The sequence below is a fragment of the Thermobia domestica genome, chromosome 13 (genome assembly GCF_964235325.1).
Source record: "Thermobia domestica chromosome 13, izTheDome1.hap1.1, whole genome shotgun sequence".
NCBI classification, from domain to species: domain Eukaryota; kingdom Metazoa; phylum Arthropoda; class Insecta; order Zygentoma; family Lepismatidae; genus Thermobia; species Thermobia domestica.
The window spans coordinates 213419707-213432086 of record NC_137466.1 but is presented as its reverse complement, the minus strand read 5'-3'; the positions used below and the strand labels follow the sequence as shown (position 1 = coordinate 213432086).

The 12380-nt window shown below is 35.9% G+C and overlaps 1 protein-coding gene across 2 annotated transcripts in view; it reads right to left on the bottom strand.

Moving 5' to 3' along the window:
- Window positions 1–11347, bottom strand: part of LOC145669006 (growth factor receptor-bound protein 10-like) — a 460419-nt gene extending 449072 nt beyond the window's left edge. For both annotated transcript variants that reach the window (XM_081737330.1, XM_081737331.1), the window contains exon 1: window positions 10330–11347. In XM_081737330.1, the coding sequence (XP_081593456.1) occupies window positions 10330–10372 (43 nt within the window). In that variant the 5' untranslated portion in view covers window positions 10373–11347. The remainder of the gene's footprint in view (window positions 1–10329) is intronic.
- Between the last annotated feature and the right edge of the window lie 1033 nt (window positions 11348–12380).

Here is a 12380-nt window from a genome sequence, read left to right as displayed (position 1 = left end):
CACACACACACACACACACACATATATATATATATATATCGAAGCATAACTAAGCCTTTCAACAAGTTACAGTGTTTTCCAATCTGTGGTCCACAAACCCCTGGGGGGTATCAGAGATTTAAACATGGTCCACGGCGGGATAAAGATAAAAGTTTATTTTCATTAAGCTTTATCCTATTGTGTTGTTCACATTTGTGAACTTATGTAATGTACAATAAACAATTTACGTATCTGTACAAAATTTCAGAGCCATATTTGTTATGAAAGTGATCTTTAAGAGGCCTAATCACTGCGAAATTATAATACCGCTAATTTTACAGTAATTATGTGATATCTTCAAATAGACAAAAGATAATCAAAATGTGGAACAAGAGCGCACTAGACAACATTATTTTGCATGAGGTACCGTTATCACGAGTCACCTAGTAGCTTTCCGTTTGCAGCCATTCAGAAACGCGAAAATAAATACCGGGTTTCTAAATGGCTGGAAATCGAAGGTAGATAAGTGAGCCGTGATAACGATATCTCATGTAGAATAATATTGTCTAGGACGCTCTTGTTCCACATTTCAATTATCTTTTATCTATTTGGAGATATCACATAATTACTGTAAAATTACCTGTGATGGGGCCTCTTAACTATCAGAGATGAGTGTTGAATTCATAATTGTAGCCTAAATGATGATCGTATTTTTACCGAATAAATATATTTACAACAATATTATAATGCCATAAATAACACGATTTGTGTTGAAAATTTCTAATTCATCACTTTATTCTCATGATTTGTGAAATATATTTTTGATTTCATGAGGTGTCACCGAGAATCAACAGTCACTACAAGGGTCCGCGATATCGGAAAAATTGAGAAACGCTGAGCTACAGTATAAACATGATGCTGTTGAACACGTACATTTAAAAAAGTTTACAATATGCAATTAAAATACTGTGACACAGCAACATAAATAAATATTACTGAAGCGTTTACGGTATATCAAATATACTTTTCAATCTTATTTCATTTATATAAAAGCGGACACACTTAAACCTAATTATTTTATGACTGTTAATGCATACTTTTTCTCTCTCTCGCTTAAAAATCGTGATGTTTCGTTGAACAATTTGCATGCAGGACGCTCGCGCGCGCCAGTTGTAAATTATCCAGTTAGACCATTATGCCCATACGTCTGCGGGGCGTCGTGACGGGTGTTGAGCTCGTAAATAATGTGTAGCAAAAGCTAAAAAATCCAGTGACGGCTGAACTCTGTTTTAACCAAAAAAAAAAAACTTCGCAGCTTCGGTCACCGAACCTTTTAAGCGTTTTCGCTAATTTTAGGGCGCTACCTTCTGCTTTAAAAATAAAAATCTCCAATAAAAGGTAGAAAAAACTCTTTGTTACCTTTGATGAAACAATCACTGAAAACTTCCTTCTTTCTTTCCTTTTTTTTTTTTAAAAAAAAGAAAATTAAAGTTCATTAATTTCAAATTACATTGACGTCATAGGTGTTAGGGGAAAGAGGAGAAGCAGGTAGAATCACCGACGTGTTCGGGAGTCGAAGCTGTTTCCTTTATATCTGACGAATGTTCTATTAATGACATCCTACCGATACAGTAGCTTTTGTGCATTTGTTACACCTATAAAAAAAATACAGTAGACTTCCAAGTATCTGTCCTAATGTGGCGGAACGGCAGGCCGGACAGGCCGGAGTTCTATGAACTCATTCCTTTCGCCACCAATACAAGAAGACAACTTTTTTTTTTTTTTTTCGTTTATCATCCATTTTCAAATCTTCACTGTTGTACACTTAAAAAAAATATTAAGCATATCCCAAGAACAATTTACGAATACAGTACTGTAGATACTATACAGTTTCTGTATAATCAGGAACAGCGGCAAGCGTACTGTATTGAGGTCCGTTACACACTGACGAAACAATGAACAAGGAGTATAACGCCGCTCTTTTCTTGTTATAACTTGTATTTTGCACACGACACGTAGAAGGATCGTAGCAGACACCCGCTTCCAATGCCTTGGCAATGCTGCCTATACATTGTTACGATAAAAGATTTAATTACGATAAAAGAAAACTAGGTCGGATAGTACAGACGCTGGATAGTCGCGAGTCGGATACTCGGAAGTCTACTGTATATTAACATATTACTCTGCCGAGCGGACACAGGTTACTGATTGGGGTTCTTGTTTGTCAATCGGGGGGTCCCAGGTTTGAATTCGGTGGCTGGCTATCTTGACAGTCTTTTGTCAGTTCCACAGGTGAATGCCGGAATGGTACAGTTAGATGTAAGCAGTATCCAACTTCTTTCCATTTTCTTTCCTATTCTTTTAGAATGTAATGTTTCTGTACAAATTGGCTTTATGTGGAATGTATTATTATTATTATTATTATTATTATTATTATTATTATTATTATTATTATTATTATTATTATTATTATTATTATTCAGTTTTACCTCTAATGTTTATGCCCTGTAGCCTACAGGAGACGGATGGTTAATGAGAATGTAAGCAATGGATATACCAAGAATAAAGAAGGAAACGGAAGAACCGCGAGAAAATCCACGGATACGATGCTGTATACTACAAACTCAAATGTTATCGCATGGAACTAGAGCTCCATCATGCCAGAGGTGAGCACTTTAACACTGAGCAACCGCACCTCAAATTTTTCTTCTTATTATTATTATTCCAGTCTTCACCGACGCGTACGCACTTTTGGCGTGGGAGACTCGGGTTCCATTTCTGGCGGGAGCACATGTAGTTCGGATTCCACGTTAATCAGTATGTCCCATCTCGCTGCTTCGCCGCTGAAAGGGAGGTTAAACTCAAAATCAACTCAACATCCACCGACGGAGCTAGTGGCTACCCCTGTGCGGTTTTTGTGCATGGAGTTCTTGAGTCCGATTTCTGGTGGGAAGGTATTTCACGCATTACAATTGCTCGGATTCCAACTGGAGAAATACGACTCATATAGCCTCATTGATGAAAAGGGGTGGTAACTTCAAAAAATATACTATACGTTTAGTGAGAACGGACACGTTCAACTTGTTGGTCAACGATTCGACTCCCATTCGTTACTTCGTAGCTCAAGTATCTTCTCAAGTATTTTCACGCAAGTTATGTCGCATTTCACAAAATACGATTCTATAGGGATTGTATTATATATATTTCGTTTTTTTCTACAACAATTTCCAAATGCAAACTGATTCCTGGCCTAGGTCCCAAATTATGTGTGAAACTCCATTTATCAGTGCTTAAAAATAAATCCACATCTTGGATACTCTTTCTGTTTCTCTTCTTCCCCCCCTCTCAATCTCTGAAGACCAAAAGAACAGCGAAATGCGACACTATACTGTAAGCAGATTAACGCCTGAGCCTACGCCATCTTCTGGCGACAAACGGAAGACCAGGCACACATATCGCCTACTCAGCCTTCCATCACGAGGAAATGATGCATCACAATTAGTCAGGGAAAACTATTTTTAAAAGACGTGTAACTGTGACGATCGGATTTGATATATATAAACCTTTTAGTTGAAAGCTTACAAGTGGAAAATTCCTTGAAAATGTTACGAATGTTACGAAATGTTTCGTCCAATCTTTCCTTTGACAAAAAAGATCAAATTATATAACGTTTCATCTTTCATAATGCATTATTGAAGACAGTACTGCTCAATAAAACTGGTGTTAAAAACTTGGAGGTGAAAAAATTTAATATACAACATATTTAGACTTTTTTTTTTTTTTTAAAAAAAAAGATAGATATGTTCCATAATAACTCAGCTTTATACTAATAATTAGGAAAATATATTTCTTATAGTAGGTGTTACACGTATCGCTTTTAACATGTTCATATTCAAAAAAATGTTCAATGTCAATTCTTATATACAGTAAAGATGTCCAACTTCGCCTAGCATGGATTTTTGGTAACCTGTATATATCGTTTTGAAATGCTGAGTTGAGTTGATTTTGAGTTTAACGTCCCTTTCAGCAGCGAGGCTATGAGACGGAACCTACTGATTAACGTGGAATCCGAACCACATGAGCTCCCGCCGGGAAGTGAACCTGGGTCTCCCACGCCAAAGGCGCGTACGCTAACCGTTTAGCCACGAAGGAGCTTTCTTTTGAAATGTGTTCTCACAGAAATAATATCTACTTCGAAATGTTTTCAGTGGCTCCAATTTCTAATTACTTTCCCCACCCATGTCATGTTGCAGTTTGACTAAAAATATTATTGTTGACTAAAAATTCTTATCAATCTTTCAATAAAAATTGGTCGATACATGATCCATAATAACACCAGTCTCCAGTGGAGACACTTAGTCGAAAAGATATCACATTTTTTTTTCAGGGCAGTCATCCTGATTGACTTTATTCTGGACTTTCCTCATTCCTACCAGGCAAATGCCGGGATGGTACCTGACATCAGGTCTCAAGGTGCTTTCTTCCTTGCCCCCTTTTACGGAAAGTGTACTAGCCGAGAGACGTCACGCCTCATATGAGATCGTAGGTTGTAGATGCCGACGGATAATGCCCATAAATATGTATAAATAATGACATTAGTCGCAAACAGGAATGATCGCTAACCGCAGGGAATCTGGGAATCTAATTAAATATCTCCTTTTTCGCTCCTCTTTAAATCTCAATGACATACTTGGAGTCCTAATACCATGGTGGACACACCTGCACACATAATTTCCAGTAATTTTAAATTATACTGTATATTTAAATCGAATCCAACACACTAACCGCTCTGAAGAACCGGTTCCCGTTAGATCACTAAAGTTAAGCAGTGTGCAGTCTGGCTAGAATTTGGATGGATGGCACTAGGTAGAACCAATTGATGTTGACATTGCAACGATCATCCAGTATAGAACAGTGAGGGAAATTGGAGAGCTGCTAGAAGTAAAGAGGAAGCGGACTCCGGTCAAGAAAACCAGTAACAATAGGTGATGAGACTAGAGATATGTTGATCAGATATTGTACTAAACAACATACTTATTTTTTAAAAAAAGGAATCGGTTTACACTTTTCATTATACATTACAGCCCTAATATCGCCGATTTTGAACGGGTATTTACTTTCCTAAAAACACTGAAAATAGCTAACAAGCCTTGTTTTAAAATTTTCCATTTTGTTTCAAAGGAACGTATTATTATTATTATTATTATTATTATTATTATTATTATTATTATTATTATTATTATTATTATTATTATTATTATTATTATTATTATTATAGGCTAATTGTCGGCATTCTGGTTTCAAAATTGCGGGTTCCAGGTTCGAGTCCGGTGGTTGGTCACATTGATAGACTTTCTCGTCAATTCTACGGGCGAATGGCGGAATAGTAGCCTACATTGATTGTATGTACGCCCTAGGCGAATTCTTTCAACTTCCTTTACAATTTAATGTTGCATAAATTTTACGTTGTACCACGGTTGTACGTTTCAGCCATACCACCGTTATTCACAAAATAAATTTTGCCAAACAGAAAGAACTTTTGTCGCTGACTGTACAATCGCTTTGTCAATGCATAGTTTTTTTTTTTTTTTTTTTATACTATGAATCATGAAACACCAAAACAATGCTTCAGATCTAAGACTTAGATAAATAGTGTTGACGAAACTCGTGAAATTTCTAATCTGATTTTCAGTCTCAAAAACGAGACGAGGGTTGACATATTTCTCGTCTCATCTCGTCTCAATTTAAAAATGTACTTCCAGTCCCGTAATCAACACTATACCCCTTTGTTTTCGTTGTTCTTGAATGCTAATGTTCCTGTATAAACTGGATCTGCGGACTATATCTGGAAATAATAATAATAATAATAATAATAATAATAATAATAATAATAATAATAATAATAATAATAATAATAATAATAATAATAATAATAATAATAATAATAATACGGTGTTTTGGATTCCACATTAAACTGTAGGTCCATGTTTCAGCCAGCCTTGATGTTGTGAAGGGTCGGTGTGGATATATTCAAACCAGCCAACCAACTAATAGTTTTCCCCAGATCTTTTGTTTTACAGACCATAAATCTGGAATGGCAATTTATGACGTTACAACTCTAAGTCACTCAAATTCCCTCACTACTTGAAAGATGCTGGAGAAGCATTCTGAAAGTACTAAATGGCTCTCTTCTCAAAACATGTAGCAGTGTCTTAGTGTAAACCCCGCGAAGGAATTTGGTTTGTCAGTGTACACAACGTGAAAACTGAAGTTTTAATTTATGCATTTCCCTTACTTAACCTTCTCCACTGGAAACACCAGTAAGATGAATTAATTCTTTGAAATAGAAAGTCTTTATATTTGTCACGCAGAATCATTTTAGAGCTATTGCCATGGACAGATTAGTATTTTTATCCTACGCATTATACTAACCCGCTAATCATAGCAGCATTGTGGATAACCTAACTAGCAAGGTTGATATCAATACTTACTCCCATAAGAATACATGGATAACCGATTTTTGATTGTTCATATCTTTGGGATCAAATTAATGGATCACGCCCATCGACAGGCTCGATTTCTAACTCTTAGCGCTCCCTCCATCCATCAATTTTGGGTCAAGAGTTAGGAAATAAGTAGTTCCCGAACGGACACAGGGTGTATAGAGTCAAAGAGTTAGGAAATAAGTAGTTCCCGGACGTACGCAGGATGTATCGAGGGTCAAGAGTTAAGAATTAAGTATTTCCCGGATGGACCAACAGACGGACAGAGTTTCTGGTAAACCAAGCTCCTTAATAATCTTACTGTTTGTTGTGACAAGTAACTTAGAAAAACAGAGAACGAAAAATAAAATAGTGCCGAGCGTCGTGAAGATGACCGTAACAGGACAAAATATTAGAAAGTCATATTTACGACGTCGTTATTCTCTTTTATCAACCTCAGTACACAAGACTCCTTTATAACCTATTCTATCAAAGGGTTAAAAGTCATTTACTTTTTTTATTCTAACAGATATCCGGTTCCGGCTCCTTGTTTCTGATTAACATAGCATGATGCAATACTAATTTGTATACAAGTCATTTTGGGAAAACTTCTGAAGAAGACCGTATAATGTATTCTGGAACCCAAACGTTTTAACGTGGCCACGCCCTTCACTCACTTAGCCCTTTAATATAAACAGTCAACATTTGATATTCCGAACGGAAGGAAGGTAGTTAATGATTGAATGAACAGTAACCGTAAGAAAGAGGGAAAATACAAAAAGTAAGATTAAAGAGAATTTCTTTTTAATACTTTTTACGGTGTTTTCTTACGCGTTACAATGCTTTTGTATTTGTTAGAATTAGAAGAGCCCCCATCATGGCGAAATTAAAATACCGCTAATTTTACAGTAATTACGTGATATCTTCAAATAGATAAAAGATAATCGAAATGTGGAACAAGAGCTCCCTAGACAATATTATTTTGCATTAGATACCGTTATCACAAGACACCTAGTAACATTCCGTTTGCAGTCTTTTACAAACGAGAAAATAAATGCCGATTTTCTAAATGGCTAGAAATCGAAAGCAAATAAGTGAGTCGTGATAATGGTTTCTCATGTAAAATAATCTTGTCTAGGACGCTCTTGTTCCACATTTCGATTATCTTTTATCTATTTGAAGATATCACGTAATTACTGTAAAATTAGCGGTATTATAATTTCGCAGTGATTAGGCCTCTTAAAGATCACTTTCATAACAAATGCAAGGCTCTGCAATTTTGTACAGATACGTAAATTTTACAATACAATATTTTTTAAAAAGTAATTTCATGGATTTAGCTGGTTTTAATTAAACAGCTCATGGTTTTACTGCAAAATTAATGAGAAATTATCATTTAAAATTGTACCGAAATTGTAGCAACAGCTGTATCTTTGTAATACTGAAAAATTCTCGCAATGTTTTACAACCTAAGTTTGTAATCAGCATGTTTCTTTAGTGTTTCATCACGTAGTATCTACACGTAGATGCGACAAAGAATCTATCCTATGTCTGAAAAATTAAATCCAAACTGCACGTATTTCTGTACTCTTATCAGGAATCGGACCCGGGTCTCCCCACGGAAATCGAGAACGTTATCTATCTACTTAGCCAAAGGGAGAAATCCGGTTTGGCACTCCTTTGAGAATGAAGTGCATAAAATAACGTCTTGGCCTACTAATTTTGTTATTCATTTTTTACTCACCGGTATATATGAAATAAAATGTATATAAAATACTTCGGGATTCAATTTCCTACAGCTCCGATGATCAGTTTTCATGATGAATGAAATGAATTCTTTCAGTTTTACGTCCCACGATTATGCCAGCTAGGCAGTGTCGTGTCTTTGGGGGCGGCAAGCGGGACGACGGCGCGCAAACGGGGGCGCAAAATTCAGAAGAAGAAAAGAATAAAAGAAAAAAAGAAAAAAATACTTGAAGTTATTTAGATCAACAGCAGTATTTTTCAATCTAATATTTAATTTGATCAGGGTCAAATTTATACTTGTACACATATATAAAATAGAAGGAAAAAATAATAGTGTTCAAAATCACGGAAATGCAGAGTTTATTTTTTAAAAATTATACTACGTTTCACGCCAACCATGGTGGCGATTCGCGGCTGGTCTCTGGACCCCACTCAATATGTACCGGGGCGCCGTCGTATACTCTCGCCCTAGGCGCTGATTTTCCACTGCACGGCACTGCGGCTAGGCTAAAGGAAACGAAAAACACACAAACACGGTGTTTGTCCACCACAAAGCTCACTTGGCGCGAATTGGGATCGAACGAAGGACCCTATGAACCAGAGGTTATTGCTCTATCACAGAGCCAAAGTGGTCCCGTAACTAATACTATATGCCCGTTGTTTCTACGTTGGAACTAGTCTATTCAAGATAGTGTTATAAATAACTGTAAGCAATATGAAAATTAATGTATTGAAGAATTAAAGGACAATGTCTTAAACATTTTTTAAAGACAGAGTAAGTCCCGTAAAAATTTGAAGCCGCACCACAAGAAATCAACAGCAAAATAACAGTTATTAATCTAAACAGCATACCTAACACAAAATAGGAATTACATTTAACTGTGTACCTTAAAGAAAGAAAATCGATTAAAGTAGTAGGTTTACTTATTTTTAGCAAAAATTCAACATGATTATGATGTGACAGAGTGAAACTATATTTATTACTTGAAGTGGGATCTGAGGCATGTAAACTCGACGGGAATCGAACCAGAAACCATTTGCTCAGGAAGGAAGCGTGTTAGCCACTTGGTCACGGAGGGGGCATATAATGAAACGGGGATTTATCGACTGGACGGAAGACTGAATGCTTATTTTTAAGTACGTTCAATATTACTATCAATATTACTATCAATAATAATAATAATAATAATAATAATAATAATAATAATAATAATAATAATAATAATAATAATAATAATAATAATAATAATAATAATAATAATAATAAAGAATCACAACATGGTCCTCTCTCCTGGAAATCAAGTGAATTAATAATTTGAATTGTTTGCAGACACGAGCAATATCTTCTACATTTAATTCTCATAAACATTTTATTTGTTTATTTATGTTTCCTATTGAGGCTCTTGGAACAATTAGATGCAGTTAACTGCCGTGAAATTTTCTGTGATTTATTTTAGATACAGGCTACACTGGAATATTCAATGAAATTCAGTAATTCCTTTATTTCTATCTTATTTAAGTCCGTTATTCTCTTATCTCTGTGGTGGGGAGTTGGCTTCACATTCAAGAATTTATAGGTTCAAACCCCGCGGTCGACTATCTTAAATAGGTTTCTCCTCAGTCACACCAGGTAAATATCGGAATAGTACCATACAAATCAGCTCCTGGGCGACAGCGTTCCATGTCCTTTCCCTTCCATTACTCCCAGCTGAGCCTTAGATCCCAAAAGGTTACAAATGTTAAAAAGCAAAGCGAAAATCATAGGCTAAGACTATATAAATTTTTCGCCTCCCTGCGAAAAATTCTGGTTTCGCCTATGAAATGAATAATGAAATCAGGCCAGTAGCCAGCCCAAAAATGTATGTGGGGGGGAGGGGCGATACAACCATATTATATAGTTCATTTTCAAGCCTACAGTGAAAATTTTTAGTGGGCCAGTAAAAATTTTGGGGTCCCGGCCCCTCGTGGATAAGGGCCTGAATGAAATGCATATATAAAAATCGAAAATATGACATTTAATCCAGAAATACTTCTAGTTGTGAAGTCCCAAAAGTAAATTTCTAGTAACATTATTCTATTAGTTTGAAATAATTATTTATTATTATAGAACATGTCTACTCACATGTATAGCGAGACGGTGCCAACATCCGCAATCCACTATCCATGCTGTGACTGTGGCATGTCTTCGAGGAGCTTGCCGAAGATGTAGACAAGCCGCTGCACGAGGCACACAACGTTGTTGGTCTTGTGGAATCCAACGTGTTCTACTTGCTCACACAGGTAAAAACGTAAACACGACAATGAGAAAATAAACAAAAAGTTTCTTTCCAAAAAAATATATATAATAATCAAAATAACGCGGTTTTTATATTGCGAACTGTCCTGTTATTTTGTAGTAGATACGTTTGCACAATGTCTGGTAACCTGACTATCGAAGTACCGTTTAATTTACTTGCAGTAATGTTTTTCAATGTTTATCTTAGTTATAGAAGCAAAAAATACAACAGTTTATCTTTTTGAAACATTCAAGTTACTAGGAGAAGTGTACAAATATACTTTCAATGCTTACTGTTTATATATTTCGTGTCGCACAAAACCAAAACAAACCCACCAACGGAGCTCTCCTTGCTAGAATTTCTACTCCCAAACTACCGGACACTCAAAGACGCGCCGCCAAACTCACCTAAGATGCCTCTTACTTTGTTTACAAACGAAAACACGCAAGATGTAGCTTCAACGTACATCAACATTCACTTAATAAGTCCGTATACAAAATTATTTTTAGCCACGAGATGTCAAGCTTCACACACACCAATAGGTCACCGTGCACATGAAAAACGTACGCACGCACTGTTACAAATGAAACACTACGTCACTCAAAAAGCCAGTGATCGAATCCGCACTTTCTGCAAGGTTGCCAAATTGTGTATCAAAGCCTTACAACCGAGCGCGCACGCCTACTGCTGAATAAAAACACAAGATTTCCAATATGTTATATAACGCGATTATTTTGTTTTCTTCGGTTGTTTTGCAAAAAAAATCTGCAAAACAATGTGCCTAAATCTGTGCATCACTTGCATGCACAAGCACACACACACCACCGCTTTCCTCAATGCACTACACACTGCAAATATTCAACGTATACACAAACCGTTGTGACCGAAAACGGCCTTTAACCGTGCCGACACGAATCGCGCCAAAACAAGCTGCAAGCAAACTACGCCACAATGTAAACACAGGCTAAAAATCGGTGTTGCCAGAAGCAAGAGCAAAATATGTTACGCTTCCTTGATATTCGTGGATATGAATGAAAACTACCTTTCTTCCTAGTGAATGGCAAAAGTAACACACATAGGTAATGTCAAACTGTTTCGGAGATGGTAAATATTTTTTTAAAAAAACTTGTATATACTGTTAGAACATTAAAAAAAAGTATTTGATCCAGTAAAATAGTAATCTGCATTAAATGAAGAAAATGATATATATAAATGTTTCGAAGAAACGATATGTGTCCAGTAAGTGCTTCCATATTTACTTCAGATGTTTCAAATTCTCTGCTGTTTTTTTTTCTTCTTCTTTCTTCAATATAAACCGTTCTATGATTGAAAAGCTTTTAGATATAAACAATTTTATAAAGTTCAAAAAGATTTTTTTGGAACGTTAAATACGTTTTACTTATATAATTTGGAAATGTTCATTTTAAGGTCAGCGGTGTCTTCATTTATCTCGATTCTACAGTATGAAAAGTAAAATGAAAGATCACTTTCTTTGAGAGGAAATTGTGCAGACGTACTGGAAAGCATGGCGGAAGGTGAAAGAGGGAGAGGTAAAAAAGTACAATTAATCAACTTTATAAAATAGACAAACCCTGATCTAGAAGGTAGTATATGGAAGCTTTTTCAATTTACAGCAAATGATTTGCTCGTCTAGACTGAGAATGCCCCAGCATAAATAACGTACGAACTTATTTCTTTTTGTACAAAAATTTTCTTGTACTCCTTATATCTGGAGAAACTACATATAGTGTAACTGAACCCAAACTATCAATTAACTCAATATGATGTGCTTAGTCCGTAGAAAACACGAAAAATCAATTTAGGGGCCTTTCAAAAATTTTGTTGCCCGTGGATTCAAAAACTAATCATTGGCCAAGATCGCAATATTTCGATCCAT